Source organism: Adiantum capillus-veneris, chromosome 23 (genome assembly GCF_014529385.1).
Source record: "Adiantum capillus-veneris isolate H3 chromosome 23, ASM1452938v2, whole genome shotgun sequence".
In the NCBI taxonomy this organism is placed as follows: Eukaryota; Viridiplantae; Streptophyta; class Polypodiopsida; order Polypodiales; family Pteridaceae; genus Adiantum; species Adiantum capillus-veneris.
In genome coordinates, this window is record NC_140953.1 from 146,181,415 (window position 1) to 146,204,240 (window position 22,826).

The 22,826-nt window shown below is 40.3% G+C and overlaps 1 protein-coding gene across 1 annotated transcript; it reads left to right on the forward strand.

The window, feature by feature from the left end:
• Positions 1-20,015: 20,015 nt before the first annotated feature.
• LOC147428774 (histone-binding protein MSI1-like) lies at positions 20,016-21,774 on the forward strand. Its single transcript, XM_086497052.1, has 5 exons — positions 20,016-20,399; positions 20,517-20,666; positions 20,740-20,864; positions 21,140-21,235; positions 21,409-21,774. Exons 1-5 carry the CDS (start codon positions 20,115-20,117, stop codon positions 21,533-21,535), a joined length of 783 nt encoding a protein of 260 aa, XP_086353178.1. The 5' UTR covers positions 20,016-20,114; the 3' UTR covers positions 21,536-21,774.
• Positions 21,775-22,826: the final 1,052 nt, after the last annotated feature.

Genomic DNA, 22,826 nt, shown 5'->3' on the forward strand with positions numbered 1-22,826 from the left:
AATCGCTATTTTGGGATCTATAGCGTCTCTATATTGGGAACCTAGACAGTCGCTATGCGCATCAGTATGCATGTCGCTATAGGAATCACTATAAAGTGATGATTATAGAGATGGATATAGCAATGCCCATAGCAATGGTATTGTTGTGATACTCATAGCGAAGGCCTTAGCAATGCTGAGGATAAAAATATCCCCGTGTATTTTAATCGCTACAGCCGTCACAATCTTAAGCACGTCTTATAGTGATACAAAGATTCAATGAGCATTGAATGTGATCACGTAGTTTAAAACATGATCACTCAATGCTATTAACATGCTTGCATGTTTGTGATCACATTAATGAAATGCCTAGACATTATGTTACTACAAAATAACTATGCTATAGACGTCTGATTGCTCTATGATTCGTTAACATTGGCGTTGTTGTTGGGAAATGATCCTTAGGTGGTGATTGACCTAATTGTATTCATAGCCTTCTTTTTGAGAGATTTTGTTATCCATGACCCCAGAGATTGTTTGAGCAAAAACTAAAACCATCAGACAAAGACTACTTCTAGCCAACAAAAACCAAAATTTGGAGATAAATTTTAACAAAAACACGCTCAAAATACAAAAATTGTGCAAAACTCTCAAAAGCTAAGGAAAGTGACCAAAATTTGGGGGTTTTCAACTTTTAGTGATCCAAACTCAAAAAGTATAAACCAACTGACCAAGTTTCATGTCAAAATGAGATCAAACATGGATCACAATCTAAATACCCTGTCATGACTATTCATTGAGATTTGAGAAACATGTTGCTAAGACTATTTGAAACACTTTTTCACAAAGGCACATTAGCAAAAAAGTTGTAAAACAGTTGATCAAAAAAGTAAATATGAGAAATTGGTCAAAAAATCGTAAAGTAAACACAAAAATTCACTTTTGATTGGTAAAAAGTGATCCAAATTCAAAAAGTTTTGGAAATAGACTAAAAACTTTGTTAGTAATCAACAAGCCAAATTTTAGGTCCAAAAGTGATGGAACATAGATCTCAATCTATGTACCTTAACTGACTTTTTGAAGGGGATCGGAGAGCACCACAGACGGAGAGTGAGAGAGAGAAGGAAACACACGACACACAGATATGGGTGGGGAGACTCAAAGAGTGAGCAGACCCCTATACACTTATGTTATGTATAAGGTATACAAGTCAGTGGGCGCCCATACTCTGGGCGGTCGGGCAAGGCACACGCGCCTGTACCCCAACAACCTCCCACTTAAAGGCGACTGTGCCTTTAAGCAAGAGAACTTAATCTAAAGACTACAAAAGGCGAGAGAAAACCACTCTCAACCGATGCCCACTGGCTGGCTGTGATCGTGTGCATCAGGTTGTCCTGCTCCCGTGTAAGTCCATACACCACCAGACGTACCGCACACGTACTGCAAGTATGTACGCAATACCTGCATATCTCCCTCGTGCACTATTCCATCATCAGTCAACAAACGACTGACAACCCCAACTGCAAATTTTCCAACTGCAGCTGCGATATCCGGTCTCAAGATCAGCATCTCATACATGAGACCACCAAATGCCGATGCAATGCTAGTGGGCCCTGCTAGCTCTACGGAGCATGCATCAACATATATATCCCTGGAAATAGGCATCTCTGACTGACAAGGCGTGTCAGCCACATGCATCTCCTGACTGTCCGTAAAAGACGCGTCAACCTGTCATGCAACCTCAGAGCAAACCAACTGCTCTAGGTGTCTACTGGAAGACATATCCTGCACAACTATATCCCCATGCTCACTGTCAAGCATAGAAAGGAATGACTGCATAATCGCTGACATCTCAGCCTCCTCTACAATCATCCATTGCAAACATGACCACTCAATCTGTTGTCTCACTAGAGCTCTCATGCTCTAACTCCTTATGCATAGACTCTTGCACAACGTCCTCTTGTCGTGACTCACTAGAGCAAGACCGCTCTACCTGTCTATCCTGCATAGAAGTATCTCGCACAACTGACTCTCTGCTTTTCTCAGTCACTAGCAAAGCATGCATGCCTGACTCTGTCACCTCTCTGTGTGACTGCTCAAGTCGTGCCCCAACTGTGTGCACAACGAGCTCACTACTCTGCACTCCATGCAAAGCACCCTGCAACCCATGAGCAAAAGAGACTGTCTGGGTCTCTCGCTCTCTACATGGTTGTAACAAGATTGAGACTCGAACATCTCGCACCAGTACTACGTGCAATGGGTACCATGTGCCAACTCTAGCACCTCTTGCAATCACTAGCAAACCCAAATGCAATGCAAAAGATCGCTCAAGTAGCGATACCCGACATCCACTATCCCGTAACAGTCTGACTGAGATCAAATCCTGTCTCAGATTTGGCACATAACGCACATGATACAGGGTAAATCTCATACCACTGGGCAAGGACAAACATACGTCTCCTGCACCCTCAATGTCATACACAACACCATCAGCCATGTGCACACAACCAAGTCTCCCACTAGAAAACGTGCCAAACCACTCACGATGCGACGTGACATGGAAAGTAGCATCTGAATCTAGTAACCAATGTGAAGACAATGTGCAATCCGATATGCAATCTGTAGACATAAGATCGTCTGAAGACAAGCTAGATGTAAATGTGACATCGCCGTCACAAGCATAATCAGTAACCACCGTACTGATCTCACTAGCATCTGCCATGCCCAAATCTGCATCACGCATCTATCGCCTCCGTTGTCTCAAACGCCTGAAACATCGACGCCTAATGTGCCCTCTATGTCCACAATGCCAACATGTCAAGTCTCTATGCCATCGAGACTTGCGTGTGGGACCAATCTCTCTCATGGACATAGAAGTGGGACTAGACTCCCCTATAGACATGGATGTCGTGTACATAGCATGTAAACTCTGCCATAAAGCATGAGTTCTAGTCTTCCTCGAGACCTGCCAGTAAACAAACTCAACCAGATGCAAATGAATTGTAGACATAGCTAACTCATCAAGATCCTGCCAATCATCATCACGCATAGACTTGGGCTTCGCCGATAAACCACGCAAGGGTTTATCCTGCCCCAAATCCGCCAATGCAACAAGCATATGCTCCTTCCAAGCAACAAAATCTGCACCATCAAACTGTGTCAGACCATAACGCTAGAAGTCAAATGAAAAATCAGCCATAATGCTCGCAAAAGAGCAACCAACAATGAGTAGCAAATGTCAACCAAATCAGCCCTAAACTGGCTCGAATCGCATCAAAAAAAGTCTGCAAATATGGCTCAAAACCTGATGCAAAATTGCACCAATAACCGTGCAAAACCTTGCACAAAATCACAAGTCAATATGACTCGAATCCGGCTACCTAGCTCGTAGCCACACAAGCATACATCACAATATTCACTCCTGTGAGTGTGCCAAGATAATTGTACGCTTGTCAAACCATGAGCTAATCACCAAGCCCACACTGTGCGGTATCAATGCATACACACACACAAATCTCCCTACTGCAGAGAACACCGCACGCAAATGCTGAGTGCAACCCGCAATCTCTACCTAGATCGCATAAATGATGCGCATAAAACTCCTAGGAAAATTTCGCCAGAGTTTCGTCAGTAAAACGGCCACAAAACTAGTAACCAAACTGACTGCACGCTCAAAACCATGAGCAACCAAAGCGCATCAAACCGCACTCCAAATGCATGCACCAATCTCCACACTTTGCATACATCATTGCAAACACCTGCAAATCTAGTACACAAATATCTGCTTTACCTATGACTGCCAAAAAACATGCTCGAGGCATACATTGCCGAGCTCAAAATGCAATCACATTAGTTTCTCTGAGCATCAAACCACATAAGGCATACATCGTATCCTCCTACCTGTGAGGAAACTTGCAGCAAATATCACTCTCACTCTGAGAGCAAACCATGTGTGGAATCCTCGACACACAATAAACAACTGCTGCAGCAAAAAATTCAGCATTCAGAATTTTAAAATTCTGATATGACGAGCGCGTCCGGAGCATGCCAAAACCCCAAGGTAGACTCTTGGATCACATGTATCCGAGTCCGGGTGTGAAAGCTATGCCAAAAACCTCCGTTTCGGCCCAAAAATGCAGCATAAACTGCCAAAAGAGGGCTAAAAAATGCAGCTCCTCAACTGTAGCTCGAATGAGGTTTCTGATGGCTCGAATGGCTTTGAAAGGGAGGTAGAACGCGAGGACACCTGATGGAAACGCTCTCGAAAAGCTGAATTTGCCGATGCCGAAGTCGAAACCCTGTTTGCACTCTTGAAAGTGCGTGCACGCGCGGACGCGAAAACAGCAAGCACAAAACCTCGCTCTGATACCAATTGAAGGGGATCAGAGAGCACCACAGACGAAGAGTGAGAGAGAGAAGGAGACACACGGCACACAGATATGGGTGGGGAGACTCAAAGAGTGAGCAGCCCCCTATACACTTATGCAATGTATAAGGTATACAAGTCAGTGGGCGCCCATACTCTGGGCGGTCGGGCAAGGCACAGGTGCCTATACCCCAACACTTTTTGGATTGAAATTATACCAACTTATAGTAGAGGTCATTATGACGGTTTGTCGTGACTTATATTGGCAAGGTAGCCAAAAAAGCTCAAAAAGTGGGTCAAAAGGATAAAAAACACCTCAAGAATAAAAACCGCCACGACAAACCTAGGGTTTTTCTTTTGACTAATTTAATATAATCCAAACCACACAAAAAGCATATAGATAAGACCAAGGTACCAAGGGCAAGTTTTGAGTCTAGTTTTATCATATTCTATTATCCATGTTCCTTTGTGGTTGATTGAGATCAGGTTTGCACCATAGCTGGATCACAAGGAGCATAGTGGTCTTTTCAAAATTAAAGTTGGATTCTATTTGAGGGTTCTCCAAATAAAAATAGAATTTGTACCAAAAATACGGTAATTTTTGTTGATTCTAGATTTTTGACTAATAGAGCGACTGTAAACTCATTTCCATCAGGGTTTTTTTGTACAAATTGCAAGAGCTAGGCTGTGCAACTTAAGATGATTCCAATATGAAGATTTACAAGAAATTTATGAGGTAACATGTGAAGGTTTTGGTAATAGTGGGACATTCTTGATATTAAACTAAGGCACGTGAACAAGACAACTTGAGTCAACATGTATAACACTCATGTGGGGTTGTACAAGTATGGACAACACAAAGAAAATGCTCGACTATACGTGCGATGAGCCCTACATTGGTAGAGAAAAATGTTGTTGTATTTTTACATACATGGAAGACATAGATGCCCATATATTCATGCTTGATAATAATGGGTAGAGATACTCTGTAGTAGACTGTAAGGAGCTAGAGAGATTTACATACTTTGGAGGCGCACTCCATCAATATTATGTCACTCCTAGCATGTTTAGACCTACTGTCTTGGAGACTAGAGAAAATAAAAGAAAGTAAGTCCTGATAGAACCAGGGTGGAAGACTCATTTAGTAAAATGTAGTTCTCAATATCGAGGTCAATGGGATCCTTGAGTTTGTAGATTCCAATGACTACACATAGGGATGGCAAAGCTCCAAGCATAATCTATATGACAAGAGTTTCAAAGATCTCGATAGGAGCTAGAGATGTGCGACTAGATGAGAGAGATGCAGAGAGAACTCCAACTAGAATTCCTAGTGGGGGTTACAAGGCTAGAGATGTTTTGGTGAGAGAACCTAGAGTTGTGAGAACGATTACCCAAACACAACAAATGTGACCATCTCAAGTATCAGCTAGAAGGTACAACGGTTCAAGGGATCCATATGCACATGTTTCACTCTTTAAGCAAGCCTTGAGAGCTGAACAAGTTGCAAATTTCCATACTCAATACAAGGAATTTGGACTAACTTTGGAGGACACAACGTTAACATGGTTTCCACCATTGGATAGCATAGATTTTTAAAACATAGACCGAATTTTATAAGAGTTTGTTGTTTGCTGAGGAATTTTCAAAGAGACAAATCAAGCATAGCATACATTCCTAAATTTGTACTTTTATGTAGAAAGAGAATGAAAAGTTCAATAAAACTTTGTTTCACTTCAAGCAATACATAGAGAGATGGCCTGCTAGAGAGTTACCGCAAGATGAGAGATAATCAGTTCTCTTTATAGAGGGCTTCAAAAATGAAACTCTCAAAAAGGACATGCACTTGAAAGCGTGCACCACATTTGAGCAAGTCACTAGAGAAGTGTTTTATCTAATTGCCAATTGCAAGGTTTATAGAGAGGTATCACAAGACTTGGACAATACCACCAATAGTACCTTCTCAACCATAAGCAAATCAACAACAAAGAGAAGTGTTCACTAGGTTTCCAATACACCAAATATTGATCAAATTGTTGAGAAATTGATCAAGAAATGAACCAAACCTATCAACAAAATCCAAACCTATAACAACAACGCAAAATGTACCACACATATTGAAGTAATGTACAATGGAGTAGAAGTACATATCAATTTAGAGACGAACAAGTGTTTTACAATAGGAATTACGTGAGAAAAATGCCTTATGGACCGCCAGGAGTGGAATCTTTGCCACCAGTAGTGAGGTATCAAATAGGCCAAAATAATGCAGCACGAGAGGAAGATAAGCATCAACCAGTGTTGGGCTAATAACCTCTCTTACCTCAAGACAATAGCGTAGTGGTTCATTATATGTAGCCTGTAGAAACACTTCATAGTCAGAAAATAGTGCCACCGACTTTCTATTATAAATAATGAGTGGAGACCTTTGGAGGAGAACCTAAGGGTATCATATATGCTGAGGAGGGTTATCCTTTTTGGGCTAGCTTAGATGAGTCTATAGAACCATCTTACATAGCAAAACCACTGATGAACCACTATACAATGGGTGATAATACACTCATGTTCATAGAAAAACAAAGCGATAAATCTTGAGGACATCCTCCTAGGACAGGACAACTAAAAGGGACACAACAAGCCACTCAATTGAAAGGTCATTGCCACTACGAACATAGAGGTAATCATTGTGAAAGGTTTTGATCACATAAGGGTGAGTGCACAAAGATTTTTGGGGTTTGTGATGATTGTTCAATAGACCATTTACTTTCAAATTGTTCCAAAATTCTTGAAAACAAGAGAAAAGCAACGATGAATTTCATTGGACATAAATGTCTTGCTTAAGTGGATCAAAAACCAAGCCAACCATTCTAATCAAGGTGGTGGTGAGAAATCATGCTTAAGAAGCTGCAAGAAACACACCAATCGAGGACAAGAAAAAATTGCAAGTTCAAACAAAGTTTGAGAGTTTAACAGTAAGGACTTAGAGAAAGTCCTAGAAAGCCAAAAAAGACAAAATGAAATCAAAGAGGCTAAATGAAAAGAATGCCTTGGAAACAGAGCTACAAAAATCAAAGAGCAGCTTAAACATGAAAGGGAAAACAAAGAAAATAGTGAAAGGAGTAGTGTCTTCAAAAATATCATTAGGTGGTTCAGCCTTTAAGGACAAAGTGCTAGAACCCTTAGAAGCTCTCTTATAATCTTACAAGGCTAGAAAAAAACCAACTAGACCTTGAAACAAATATGGATAAAGTATCCGTATATTGAAGTAAAAAATAGAGGATAAAAGTATGTAAATGGCTCATAGAGACTGCTCAAGCGCTAATGGAGCTAGAAAAAACAAACAATGTGGAGGATAGGGAGATTCATGAGCACAAAGGAAACAAAAAAAATGATCAAAATAAACCTAAAATAGAAACACCATTGGACACAAGGGTGGTGGAAAACACCACTAATCATTCTAGATCACAAGTGTGGGACGCATGTCTAACCTCACCATCATATCTTATTGCAGTATTAGCGAGAACCACGATTAATTTTTCAAACCATGGGATGAAGCTGACTGGACTAGTGCAAAGAGGCTACAAGAGGTTGTCAATCTCTATAAACAATTAACAACTCGCATCTAACTCAAACTACACTCAAGTGACTAAAATCACCAAAAGCCAATCACTCATCGACAAACAAATCACATCCGTTACAGCATCAAATGACATCCAAACGTAACAAAACTTCTAGAAATCATTTAAAAGACCTAAGCACACATGCTCATGGTCTCAAACCCCACTTTAGGTCAAGTTCCAAAATCACGATTATTAACAGTAGTGGATTTTTTACCTAGTCATTTTTGACCCAGAATGCATCTAAATGCTTAGCAATGATGCATCAATACCCTGCCTATGCTTAATTTTTTATTTGAAAGTGTAAATTTCTAGTTATGATGAAATTAGGCCGCGGGTCGGCGATGCCAAAAGCTACGAAATACTGTGAACTGCTTACATCAATGTGTAGAGCTCTTACCTGCGGTTGCAATGCAACAAACACGACTGCAATGTGACAATCGGGGAGAGAGTAGGAAGCGCGAGAAGGAGAGGAGTGAGCGCCGTTAGCTCACGCTGTGTATTTCTTATCCAAAACTTATAAAAAACATACAAAAATTGGCTTTTATACCTTAGCCAAGGTTTTTGGGTGGTCAAAACTAATAATTTGGAGTTCTACCAAAGCTGGTAATGACTGGCTGATACAATCTGGAAGCTTGTAGCCCCGAATCATTAATTACAGAGTTTATCCAAGAAAATAAGAGTTACAATATTCCCTATTTATCAAAATAAGAAATGTTTTACAAAGAGAACTCCGAAAAATGGTGCCCATGTTAGCTTGCTGCTAACATTCTCCCCCTCCTCGCCTGTGTTGTCCCTTGACACAGCTTTATGGGTTGAAATAGTCTTCGGGTTGACGACTGGCGCAGTGGTCTTTAAGCGCATCGGTATCTGATTTTTCTTTCTTTGTCTGGCACTTGCAGAAGTTTGGTCACTCTATTCTTCATCTCCACCTCTGAGTAGCCTACAAATCTGGATGTGAGGTTGTTGATCACCGATGCAAATATCTTCATTCCCCAGGTGAAGGATCTAGTGTAGAAAGCTTCCTCAAATGCCAACATATTGCTTGATGGTAAGAACATACATCTGGCATAGAAGCCATAAAGGACTTCTTTTGAAGGTTGACTACTTAGATCATAGCATAACCCCTGATTTCCCTCGAGGAATGACATCCACGGGTGCCTGCTTGCTCTGGATCATGAAATACTTCAATACAAGTGAGCAACATTTGGCATATCTTATTTAACATGGCGCAAGAGAGATCTGGTAGACTCTTGAAGAAAGACATGGCACGCGTTAGAATTTTCACCATGTATTCCTCTGTTGCTTGTCCTTTCTCTGGAGCTGGCAGTCTGGGGTGGTTCATCCAAGTTGGCCGCTTCTTTGTCAGTGCCTCATGCTCTTGCCATGTCCTTACTCTGGCTACAGGACAAAATGTGGGATCTCTTTGCAGGGCTACAGGTGCTCTTGTGAACAAAATCAAATATCTCGGATTCTTGTTTAGCTAGCTTAACCTCCACTTTGGGTGGTCTTTATCTGCGCCATCTTCTTGCATGTCTTTGTACAGCCTCTCTTTTACCTATAGTAGTTCCACTTTTATGAGAGGGTATGGCAGGGACTGTTGATGCCATTCCGCATTGATCAGATTGAGAGTGAGTTGAGTGACGTTGACAGAGTGTAGAACTCTCAACTCCCAATCCATTGCAGCTTTCCACTTCTCATCCACCTCTTGGGTGATCTTCTCTTTCGGTGCATCTTCTTCAGCTTTTGACAGCTGGACCATTCGCACCGTGTCTCCATCTGTGATGTGAATCTGGAAATCCTCTTCACAACTCAGCTCTGCTGTGAACTGTGTCTCAAACTCAGCAAATGAGACCGAGGGTATGTCTATCTGCGGCAGCTTTGAAGTGCCTACCTCATCCTGCGTTTTTGGCTTTCCATCTCTGAGGAGTTGGTTAACTCTCTTGAGCTCTTTTATTTCTTTCAGGAGCTCTTCTTCTCTCTGGACCCTCATCAAAGCCAGGTCTCTGCATTGTGATTGCTCCAGCTTTAATTCCAACTCAAGATCTTTGTTCTTCTTTTCTAGTGCCTTGTACACTTCATCAGTCCCTTTGATCGAGGCCATGTCTAGATTTTCTCATATTTGTCGTAAGAAGATTGCCTGATCATTGATTCGCTTTTTCAGAGTACTGTAAAGAGGCATTTGCAACATCTAATTGCACTTGAATTTTTTGAGTTGACAGGGATGCCGTAAGAAGTTCATTTGTCACTTCTGTCAGCTACTCATCTTTTGCTCTGCAGGCATCGGATGATTTGGTGAGCAGATCACCTAACTCCTCCATTTCTTTCTACTATCTATCTCTAGCAAGCTGATGTTGCTCAGCTTTTGCTTTCATCTCCTACACCTACCTCTGAAGAGCGGTGATGACAATGCTTGTTCATCTATGACTCCTTCAGAGTGCATGTACTTTACAGGCACTGCATTATGTCCTAGATACGGAGGTTATTGCCCCAACACAGGTTGAGGTCTTTCCATACCCATTGGTGATCTTTGAGCTTGGGGCATATTAGGCTGATATATGTACATGGGTTGTCCTTGTGGCCTCATGGGCACGTACTGGACATTCCCATCATACTTTGGTATGAAGTAGCATTTGTGGGTCTCATGGTTGGTCGATTTACCCTTAGTTGCACACCATTTTTGTGGCCTAATTGGTTGTCCTTGTGGAGGTATCCCTTGTCCTGGTCCCCTCATAGGTGCTTTTTGCATGTTGTTCATCATGTCGTTCATCCTTTTAAGCATAGCTTCGATAGCTGAGAGTGGTGCTGCAGCAGCTGTTCCCACTTGTGCTGGTTTAGTGGATGTTGTTTTCTCACTTTGGTTATCCTTAGGGATATCTTCTTCGCTGAAAATTTCGCAATTGTCTCCTAAGTCAATAGCATCTGACACACACGCTTCTAGGGTTGCATGCTTTTTACTATAGAGTATAGCATGAAGTTCTTTGTTTAGCAGTCCCTTCAGAAACAAAGATACAAGTCGTTCTTCTGCAGGTATCTCCAGCTATGGGCAGGTGGCAATGTATTGTTTCATTCGAGTTGCACAATCCCTAATAGACTCACCATGTTTCTGTTTAAAGCTATAGATTTGAGCTATCGTATTATGTTTGATCCTTGTTTTGGAACAAGTAGCTACAAATCCTTGAGCTAATGTGTTCAAGTCCATGATTGACCTTGGTGGAATGTTTTGGAACCATGTCAATGCTTTTCCTTCTAATGTCATTCCAAACCCCTCGAATTGAGTATGAAAATCGAATATACGCTCTGCTCTTAGCACTTGCTTAAAGCTTGCTAAGTGGTCGTATGAATCCCCTACTATATTTTCTGACCCATTTCTGAAAATCAGCTGGTCTGACGTGTTTGTTTTGTTCAACCCCAGGTCTTCTAGCAGTTGGTCCTGTTACCAGTCCTTCAAACCAGTCTGTTGGAAATAGTGACTCATGTAGCTCTAGACTGTCCTTAGTGTCACCCGGTTTTCTACGTGATGAGGTGGTTTCTGGTTTCTTTACATTACTCTCAGATGATCTCTCACGGTGTTCATCTCTTGAAATTGTCTCTGGTCCTTATCTCAAGATCCAATACCGTATGGAATACCCTTGGTATTTGGTTTGTTCTACCTCCTCAGGAGTCATCATAACAAACTTGTTGTTATAACAATCCCTAAACAGATAAGTTGGTAGGTTTGTTCTACCTCCGCAGGAGTCATCATAACAAACTTGTTGTTATAACAATCCCTAAACAGATAAGTTGGTAGGTTCACTGATCCCTTATCTTTGATCTTGAAGATATAGATGATCTTCATGGCCGTTAGTTGTCCTGGTTTGGCATGCGCAGTCCATAGAAGATCTTTTATGTTTCTATCCTCCCAACAATAGACCCTGATCCTAGGATTATTCGTACTAAGCCGTTCAAAGGCTTCAAGTCTACTTGATCGTATCCCTCGATTTCTAAAGTTGGTGGTCCTTCTTTTGCTGACATATTTGGGATTATGGTGTTTACTTCTAACCCCCATTTATCTATCACGTCAGGGTTTTCAACTTGTAAATACTGAGTTCCATTTAGATCCATGTATATTTTTCCTTGTTTGTTTGCCCTAACCTCTTCTCCGAACTCAATACCATGGTCATCAATGCAAATGACATGGGCTCCATGACAGCTAGTCTTGTAAAAAGATAGTATATGCTTATAGTGCACTGTCGTTCTGGTTTCTGAGTGAGTCGAGTGAGAAGACATTTCGGATGTTGAATCTGAAAAAGTGTTTGAGACTTCTTCAAGGAATTGTGTGCAAGGAATTGCCTTGATTTACGCTTTCTTTAGTGGATACGCTACTGGAGGTTTCTCTGAGTATGCCCTGATTTCCTAGTATAGGACCAGATCTAAGGTTCATATAGACTTATGAAGCCGTGGATAGAGTACTCACCTTTGGATTGACTTGCCGTCAATTTCCACTTGATTCGATTGCAACTTTCCGTCAAGCCACTGATTCCTCGTCTGCAACCTGATTCCTGTACAAATTTGATCAAGTTAGCTATTCTTCTATACAGACAGTAGAGCTCTTGATAACTCTCGTGATTGGTCTCTGTGTATCACTTCAAATCAAGCTATGGGAGTCAAAATTTGACTTTCAGATTGGAATTAGCAAAAATTCAAAGGTTTAATCTGCAACCTGGAAACTGAGTGTACCTGTATCAATTTTGATCCAATTGAACCCAAAATTGCCATGTGGCTTTATATTATGTTAGTCTAACACTGTCTAAGTTCAAAAGTCAAAATTGATGTCTCTGGATAGCAGAAGTAAATAATCGCAATTATTTACTTTTGTCAAATTTTTACACTTTTTTAATTCGTTTGGCAAGTATACAACTTGCTAAAGTCCTTGGACAAGTTTCAACAAGTTTGGACAAAATTTGATCAAGTTTATCAACTGTTTTGTGTTCGTAGACTCTGATTTCGAGAATCTGGCTTAAGTCTCACTTTTGTGATCCAAATTTCACCAAAATTGATTTGTGAGATCTACTTGATATGCTTGACCTTGTGGTATACTCAAATTTGCAAAATCATCAAGTTTTAAAGCAAATGTAAATAATCACAATTATTTACTCCAGCTATATTTTTGCAGGTTGCAACTTTTTGCCCCAACTTTGACACAGATCTGTTAAGCACGTTAAGTTAAGGTCACTAGCCAAGTTTCATCAAGTTTGGATAATTCTTGGTGAAATGATCATCAATTATCTGTCCGCAAACTAACTTTGCAATTTTAGTCACAATTTTCAATCCAGTGATCTAAATCTTACCAAATTTGGTTTGTGGGCTTATTATAACATGTTAAAACTAGTGATGCTGACTTGGTCAAAAAAGTTGAAAAAAGGGGTAGATGTAAATAATTGTGATTATTTACTACTGACAAATTTTTTCATCTTTTTGGTCAACTGAGCATGTACACATGTTTCTCACATCAATATAAGCCTATGAATCAATTTTCAACAAATTTGGACAAATTTTTCTTAATTTACACCGAAGATTCAAAAAGTCAGTACAAACTTATGTTTTTATCCAATTTGATGATCCAAATCTCTTGGGCCTTTACAAAAGTTGTTTGTACACATGCAATGAGTCAATGGTATGAACCTTGGTCAATTTAGAGTAGAAAGTTAATAATCGTGATTATTAACTTCAGGCTTGAAATGAGCACTTTTTTGCAATTTTTTCAAAGACAGTCTTTATATGAGCTATTTTAAGCCTATGAATCAAGTCAAAACTTAATTTTGCCTAAAATGTCAAGAAAAAGTAAATAATCTGAGTTTTGGCCAACTCTTGAAATTTTTACCTCGAAGTGTCTTTGAGGTTATCAACTGGTTCAGACAACTCTTAAGCTTACTCTCTAGTCGGATTGAGTGGTTCGAGTCTTTTCGAGCTATTTCTAGCCGTAGACCTAAAATTCTGCAGCTTCCAATAACAACTCACACTTGATTCTTTCAAAGAGAGCAATGTTCTGAAATCTACCTCGGATCCTAATTACCCTACTCTTAGATTCTCATGCAATGGGGTTGTGGAAAGAGTCCACAAACACTCGTTTTCTTGTGTTTTATGTTTTTCTGAGTACTGATCTTAAGACTTGTCTCATCTACCAATCATTCTCCAAATCTTAATTTAATTCTACAATCCTACAATCCTAAAGGCACGCAGCAAGTACGATTACTTCCAAGCTACCTCTACACAATAAAAGATGACAATCTTAAGCTATGCGGTTTCTAAAAGAAAGTTTTGAACTCTATGCGAACTCTAGACGACTTCACAAGACACTCATGTTTTTTCCTAGTTTAGGTCTCTTCGATCCTCAGCAGTGGCGCCAAATGTGGGACGCATGTCTAACCTCACCATCCTATCTTATTGCAGTATTAGCGAGAACCACAATTAATTTGTCAAACCATGGGATGAAGATGACTGGACTAGTGCATAGAGGCTACAAGAGGTTGTCAATCTCTCAGAAAACAACTAACAACTCGCATCTAACTCAAGCTACACTCAAGTGATTGAAATCACCAAAATCCAATCGCTCATCGGCAAACAAATCACATCCGTTACAGCATCAAATGACATCCAAACGTAACGAAACTTCTAGGAAAAGTTTATAGGACCTAAGCACACATGATCATGGTCTCAAACCCCACTTTAGGTCAAGTTCCAAAATCGTGATTATTAACAACAATAGATTTTTGACCTAGTCGTTTTCAACCCAGAATGCATCTGAATGCTTAGCAATGATGCCCCAATACCTCGCATATGCTTAGTTTTTTATTTGAAATTGTAAATTTCTAGTTATGATGAAATTAGACCGTGGATCGTCGACGCCAAAAGCTACGAAATACTGTGAACTGCTTATGTCAATGCGTATAGCTCTTACCTGCAGTTGCAATGCAACAAACGCAACTGCAATGTGACAATCGGGGAGGGAGTAGGAAGCGCGAGAAGGAGAGGACTGAGTGCCGTTAGCTCACACTTTGTATTTCTTATCCAAAACTTATAAAAAAACTTACAAAAATTGGCTTTTATATCCTAGCCAAGGTTTTTGGGTGGTTAAAACTAATAATCTGGAGTTCTACCAAAGCTGGGTAATGATTGGCTGATACAATCTGGAAGCTTGTAGCCTTGGCTCATTAATTACAGAGTTTATTCAAGAAAATAGGAGTTACAATATTCCTGATTTATCAAAATAATAAATGTTATACAAAGAGAACTCCGAAAAATAGTGTCCGTGTTAGCTTGCTACTAACAACAAGGGATGATGTCCATTCCATATATAAGTAGAAGATCCATGTCCACAAGCCTTATGGGAGACAATCAAGAAAAAAAGGATGGTAGTGTGACTTTCAAGTCTGCACCTATCAGAGAGATCAATATGGATCATGAGTTTTATCTTTGAGATATATAATGTCTATATAGTGATGCAAGAATGAAAGTATCTGCAAAAAGAGAACCCAAAACATTTAAGACTTTGCCAACATTCATAGGAGATCATGAAATGAAATCAAAGATGAAGATCGTGTCCTCTGAACGTAAGCCAATTCCAAAGACGACTGACACCAAGAACCTTTGTGAATGATATCGACACCTATATAGTGTACAACAACTCGCTCAGAGCTTTTGTAGATTAGAGTGCATCTATGGTGTAAAATTGAAAAAAACTTGGAAAAGATGAGCTAAAAAATCCCCATCAAGACATCCCTATAGATGAACACATGGATAAAACTCTACAAGAGAAACCAAATGCTAAACCAATGCCTATAAACAAGTGGGGTGATTAGTGCAAAGGAGAAGAGGGAAACACCACCTTGCCCACTAGAGCACTAAGGAGTGAAAAAAATTTCTATACTAGATAGTGATACTGGGGTGGCCATTGCTACCAAAGAAATATGAGAGAAATGAGGGAGACTAGATCTCAAAAAAGAAAATGAATAAAATTGCAGCTCACAGATGATACATGGAGAGACTAGTGGGTGTGCTAGAACAAATAATAGTATACTTGTGTGGAATTGAGTGCAAGCATACCTTTGCTATAGTAGATTTTGGAAAGAGCAACAATTTTGATGTCGTTTTGAGGTGAACATTTATGCATCAGCTTGCGGCACAAGGATGTTGCACCAAAAAATTGGCATCAAGGACCATAGCTATAGAGATGTTGGTTGAATTCATATATAGGAATTTGACTCAACTATAGTTAAGGGAAAGTAAACACCTTCATGGTTTCACAAAAAAGCATATACTTGGATGTGTGGAGCGTCCAAATGAGAGAGCCTGATTTAAAAGGCCTAGAGAGATCAACGAGGATAAGGACTACTTTCAAGAACCATTTCCAATATATCTCTTTGAACCTTTTGGAGGGGAACACATACTCGCTACTCCATGAACAAAACAATCCAAACAAAGTTTTGTGAGGAAGAGGATTTTGACATAGCACCCTTCCAAATGGTGAGTCTTATCTTGGAACCAGGTTCAAAAACCAAGACCTAGAAACTATGAAAATGGTTGATTGGAAACGTGTAAATGGCGAGGTTTCCATCAGAGATCTGAGCGACAAAAGCAAAAAAGAATTTTGGGATGTCTAGAGATAGATGCTGAGAGGAAGCTATTGAGTGGATCAACAAATGAAATGAGACCAAACAAAGGAGAGAAAATCTTTTATGATTCTCCCAACTAGAAGTCTAGAAGACAAGAGAGGTATTAAGTGAAATCATTGAGGAAAAAAAATCACGTAGAAGAAAAGCCTATGCCTCTTTTGAAGAGAAAAACACAATCTTTGGTGCTTGTAGGAGTAAATGATTGCGTCAAGGACAATATTACACAAGAATATGCAAAACTAGTTTCAACAAAGGCTAAACCAAGAAAAAGAAGCAAATGCAAAGCCAGAGAAACAGCTAAAACATTATCAAGAATGAAAAAAACTGAGCAAAAACATGAATACCACTGATTGAAGTAAACCTTGAAAGAGATTTGGATGACTGAAATGAAGAGTGGAGAGGAGAAAACATAAATAAATTTGACGCATCCTCTCACTACTAAAAATACACAGTACAAGATCGAAAGATCATAGTTTAGCAGCCTATGAGAGAGCTTAAGGAACTGGGGACATCCTATGATGGATCTCAAAAAGCCAAACACACTGACTTAGCTGAACCAGGCCAAGAATCAAAGCATATATTGCCACTAACCTCACTCAAGAGGAAGTGCATATCGGCCAACCAGGTCATAACTCAGGATTGACATGACCACATAAGAGAATGACAATCAACGGGAAGGGGTAATCGTTAGACAAGACAAGATGGGACTGATGTGATTGGAATTTTCTCACGCTCACACATAAGGAGGGAGGGAGTAATGCTAACTTTATCTCTTTAAGATAAAGTTATTTGAGGGAAGGGAGATAACTCAAAAACAATCATCCCCTCCCATGTACAACAAGTTTTATGATTTTTCTCGAGTAGGTGTTAATTTTATATTCACACTTTAACCTCTATAAATGGTTTTTCGGGAATGTTTTATGACTTTCAAGTTTTTTACAAAAAAAAATCTTATGAATATTTTCACTTAAGCAGTGATAGCATTGTCGTTGCTTAAATTGATTAAAGAGTGAGTTTAATGCTTTGATTGCATAATGTTTGCCACGGTCTTCTCTTTCGACAATCAAGATCTGCCATGTCTCTTTTCTTAATGCTTAATATTTACCTCTTTTCTTTTCTCACTTCTTGTAATGTTCTCACTTCAAAGTGAGGATGAAGGCGTTAAAATGGCCGTTGTTAAATATCTAAAACTTGTTCTTGTGGAGGCACCCTCTTATATTAAAGAGCTCAAGAGCATAAATTTTACATAACCAAGCAACGAGCTACGAATAAGCCAAGCACGTAGAATATGGGAAATCGTTTCCTCGATACTCAATGGTTCATATATATTGTGACACAAAAAAATGTATCCTCACTATTCAATGGTTTAGGGTTATTTTGACGCAAAAAAAAAAACTCTCTCTCTCTCTCAGCCAATGACGAAGCACATAGTTTTGTAACAATATCATCTAAGAAAGATGAATAGTACAACATTGCGAGCGAGAGAGAGAGAGAGAGAGAGAGAGAGAGAGAGAGAGAGAGAGAAACGTGAAAGAAAAAATGATAAAGAAAAGAAACACCTATTTATATGAACACAAAAGGTCTTTTGACTTTCTACCTTCATTCGTTTTTTGACTTTTCACTTTCATGTGTCTTTTCATTTCCTACACTCGCCTTCACTTATGTTTTGATAAATGAACTTAATATGTTTTGAGAGAATTTTTATTTTTTTGAGATTGGGAAGACTCAGACGTAAAAAAGAATGAATTGCTTAGAAAATCTGAGCGGGCAAAGGACTAAGGAAGCTCAGACGTCGTATAAGGTGAAAGGTTAGAGGGTCCTATATTAAAGGAAGTTACTAGACCTGTGTAATTGGAAGAGAGAGAGAGAGAGAGAGACGAGGGTATGCAGGTGGACATTCAGACGGAAGCGCCACAGGCGAACCTGCAGGAGCAGGATGTTATTATGCTGGAGGATGACGACGATGAACATGCATCGCAGGACTCGAATGTATATCGCCTCTTCGTAGGCCATAGGTTAAGGTGGCCCTCCCTAACCGTGCAGTGACTGCCGCTAGCTAATTGCAACATTTCTACATACCATATTCATGACTTCCGTCAGGTTCTCCTCGGAACGCGCACATCTGGCAACAATTCCAATCACCTGATTTGCGCCCGTGTTCACCGGCCGCTGCGAAATGTAGAGGCGGACACTGTCCATGGCCACAGTAACGGCCAGGCACCTCTGCAAGAAAACTACAACAACTCCTGGATCTTTGAACATAGTGAAAACCTGAATGGTTGAGAACTGCCAACGAACAAAGAGGACACAATATTCTGAGAGAATGAGGTACGGAGAGCGCATTGAGTGTGCTAGATTGTCGTTGGCCTTGAAAGAGCTATACTTTCTTGTGTTTCTCAGTAGCTCTCTGCTGAGATTAAGGACGACCATCCAGGCGCTAAGATGTCACCTTCAGAGATTTGGCCAGCTTATCAAATTCTGTGTTCATACATATTGATTTGGTCCTTGACAGCTCTGCCGCTGCTAATGAATAGGTGACATTCTTGTTGTTGTTGGTGAGTCCGCTACAATGCATGAGCTTGCTAAAGGGTTGCATACCATGGATCGACTCATCATCTTGAGTTAGCTCCAAGATGAGCAAGAAGCTTTGGAGCACCGCAAATGTGTAGCGTGTTTCCAGCTAGCCTTTGATGAAAGTCCTGAAGAAAATGGGTAGCCCAACTTGTAACAAAAACAGAGCTCTTGCGATCAGGGGCTGAAGGAAATGTGCAACCGTGATGGTGATTGAGACAGACAACAGCAAGAAGATAGCGAGAAAGCAAGAGCTAGCCAACAGGTCATTAAAAGGCATCATCATGTTGAATTGAAAGCCTTGTTAGGCTGGACTTTTTCGAACTATCCGTGGATGAGAAAACAGCGCAAGCTACTGTGCGTTAGTGCTTATTGAGAGCTGGTAGCAAAAAAGTTGTAGAATAATAGAGTTGCAAGAAAAAAAGATCTTCTGTACTGTAGACTAGCCAGGGTCATGCTAGAAGAGCGCCATCATAGTGAATGGCCAAGAAGCTGTTGGAGCTAGCAAGAAGTGCCCGTCGTCTCCACCAATGTAGAGTGCACAGGAATAGCTCCAACTAGGCCTACCTTCCGATAGCAAGGCAGCCGCTTATATTGATTATCATGAAGGTATAACGGACTAGATTATCTTGGCACCCTCGTTCACACCCGGGCATGCCCGACCACACACCACAATAATATATATATATATATATATATATATATATATATATATATATATATATATAGGAACACGGTTAATTATCAAGTCACTATCTATTGTTTGAGCCAGAAGACCTATTCATTTTGTACAAGCTGACCTCAATCTCTCAGAATTTAAGCTTACCACTTTCGCCTAATGGGGACTGTTTGGGTTTTGTTTCGCATTTCTGTCAGGTCGGGATAATTTAGAAGATCTTTCATGCTGATGAAGTCAAATGAGCACGGTACATGCCCCAGAAGCCAGTCATTATTGCAACAAAAACTGTCAGTGGAGAAATTCATGTGTTTAATTACACCATGTATCCACCTTCGGCATTTCATGGACAACAACCCTGGCGCCCATACCTGAGGCTAGTAGGGCACAGTGTACAGGGCTATGGTTTAGCATGGAGTGCACGTAAAGAAGGATACTTGCTAAGTGGTTCTACTGATGCAAGGATTTGCTTATGGGATACCAATTCCGGTGGTGGTACAGGAATTGGGAATGTCGTTCGTCCCCTGCAAGTTTTCCAGGTATAATCCTTTTGATTGTTACAGCATTTGTGAAGATATAAAAGTTGTTCGTACGTAAAAGAATTGTTCATGCAGATTTGTAATAATTACTAACGCGTTACAAGTTTGTGAATGCAGGGTCATCCTAGTGCGGTTACAGATTTGGGATTGCATTCAGATTCTGATGAGCTATTTGGATCTGTAGGAAATGATGGACAGCTTCTTATTTGGGATTACCGTGCATCGACTGCGCCCACACAAACGGTTAAAGTTAATGACAAATCATGGGTAACTAGATTTTTCTCTACTTGATGTGGGATCTCTCAAGATTCGAAGGTCTACATATTTAATGTCTCTCCAGGTAAATTGTTTGGCCTTTGAACCACTGAATAAAGAATTGGTTGCCGTGGGATCTGGCGACGGGACTTTGGCCCTGCATGATTTGCGTAAGCTTTCGCAACCTCTCCACAAGCTCTTAACCCACGAGTATGCTAATTTACATTGTCATGTTCTGCTTTGAGTACGTCAAGAGTAGAAATTTTGTGCCGTACCTGTATGTTTTAATACGTTTCTGCATCGACTTTGTTTGTGAAAGCGTGAAAGATGAAAGCTGAAAGCCTGGGCCCTGCATGTACGTTGTCTAGGCTTAATTTGTTTCGTTTTTGTATCTTTTTCATTCCTTCTTCAATAAGATGTATCTCTCATTCACGATGCTGATAACTTTTCAATCATGACAATATCAAGCGAGTCGTTTAATACAGGGGAGACGTGCACCACGTAGAATGGGATTCAAATTGTGCAACAAAATTAGCTTCATCTGGTGATTACAATACAGTGAAGGTTTGGGATCTTACCAGGTGAAGTCTACATCCAATTTGTGCCTTTCATTCCAGAAGTAAAGCAAGAGGGAATTTACAATATCATCATGTCACTGCAGAGAATGGATGTTATTGTTCCACTGTATAGCTTAGTAGTCTCCGCGCATGTTTTGCCTTAACTCGCTTTGACATGTAAAACTTTGTTATGGCAGGATTGATACGCAGGAAGATGCTACGTCTGCAAGTGGACCAGCTCCACCCTTAAGCCGCTGTTTACTCATGCTGTCCATTCAAGCATGGTACCTGATTTTTCATGGTGTGAGATCTTGGAGGGGATGATTGCAAGCATGGATACTGACGGCAATCTTCAAATTTGGCAAATGGGCGCAAGGGTTTACCACTCTTGAGCATAACTAATTCAGCATATCAGTGCTATTGCCGTGTCTTATCAGGGAATACGTCTTTAAATCGGTTAACCTTGTATCTACCAACACAATGAGGATAGGCCTTAAAATAACCAGAGGCTTTGGTAAACACAATCCTGTATTCGTTTTATAAGGTTTTCACCTTCTTGTTGTAAAGAAAATGAGTTTTAAATTTAACTTGAGAATACTCTATACACAAACCAAGGCTTCACCTAAAAGTGGTTGTAATTGGTATTCATGGGATCTTAAGCACAATTTTAGTTCAACCAAAACAAATTTCAATCAAAATTGGATAAAAGCTACCCTTGAATCTCCTATAAACATTTTCATAGTGAATTTATGACTAAGGTGCTTGAGGGGCTTCATGACTAAGGTGCTTAAGGGGTGAGGTGTTCCAAAGTCAACTTAAATCCCTACACAAGGGGGGGCAAGCCCTACAAAAGTAGAGGCATGAGAGAGAACACACACACTCACTCACTCAGGCAAGCCCAATACAAACGAGGCAACAAGGACACATGCCAAGCTCCTCCCCATGTTGCCCTCATAAGGTGCCTAAAGCTGCCTATTGGTTGGCCTCTAAAGTGGTCCAATGAGAATTTAGTTTGTTTAATTATTTGTTTTAAGCATTTTCCAAGCCCTCTCTCTCAAAGGGAAAAGGAGGAAACTTGTCCAAAGGCTACCTCTATTGCTTGAAATGACTTAGGCTTGTGATTGGCTAGGCTTCACATCATGAGCCAATGAGCTTCAAGCATGAGCTACAAGGAGGGGTCGACCCAAGCAAGGAGGAGGTGTGCTTGTGTGAAGCAGGAACTTCATCTCCTTCTCCAAGCTTGTTGAAAAGTTGGGTGCCTACACCAACACCTCTTGGCTATGGAATGCAAATCCAACCAAGAGCCATGCTCCAAGCCAAAAGCTTGCCATCTTCTTCATCTCCATTACTATGCTACTATGCTATGCTAAGCTACAAGAGTAATACAAGTGAAGAGACTATTTCTTTCTCGTATGTTACTTCTTCTTCCTCTTCCCTTCCCTCACTCCCTGCAGCTAGCTCTCTTCACTTTTGATGGTGTTTGAGGTCTTGGGATTGAGGCCGGGGATATGTTAATGCTTTTGCAAGTTAGTTAAGGAAATAATTTTGGTGTATGAAGTCTACCATCTTCATTGCACCAACAAGGTCAAGGAACACAAGCTTGTATTGTACCAAG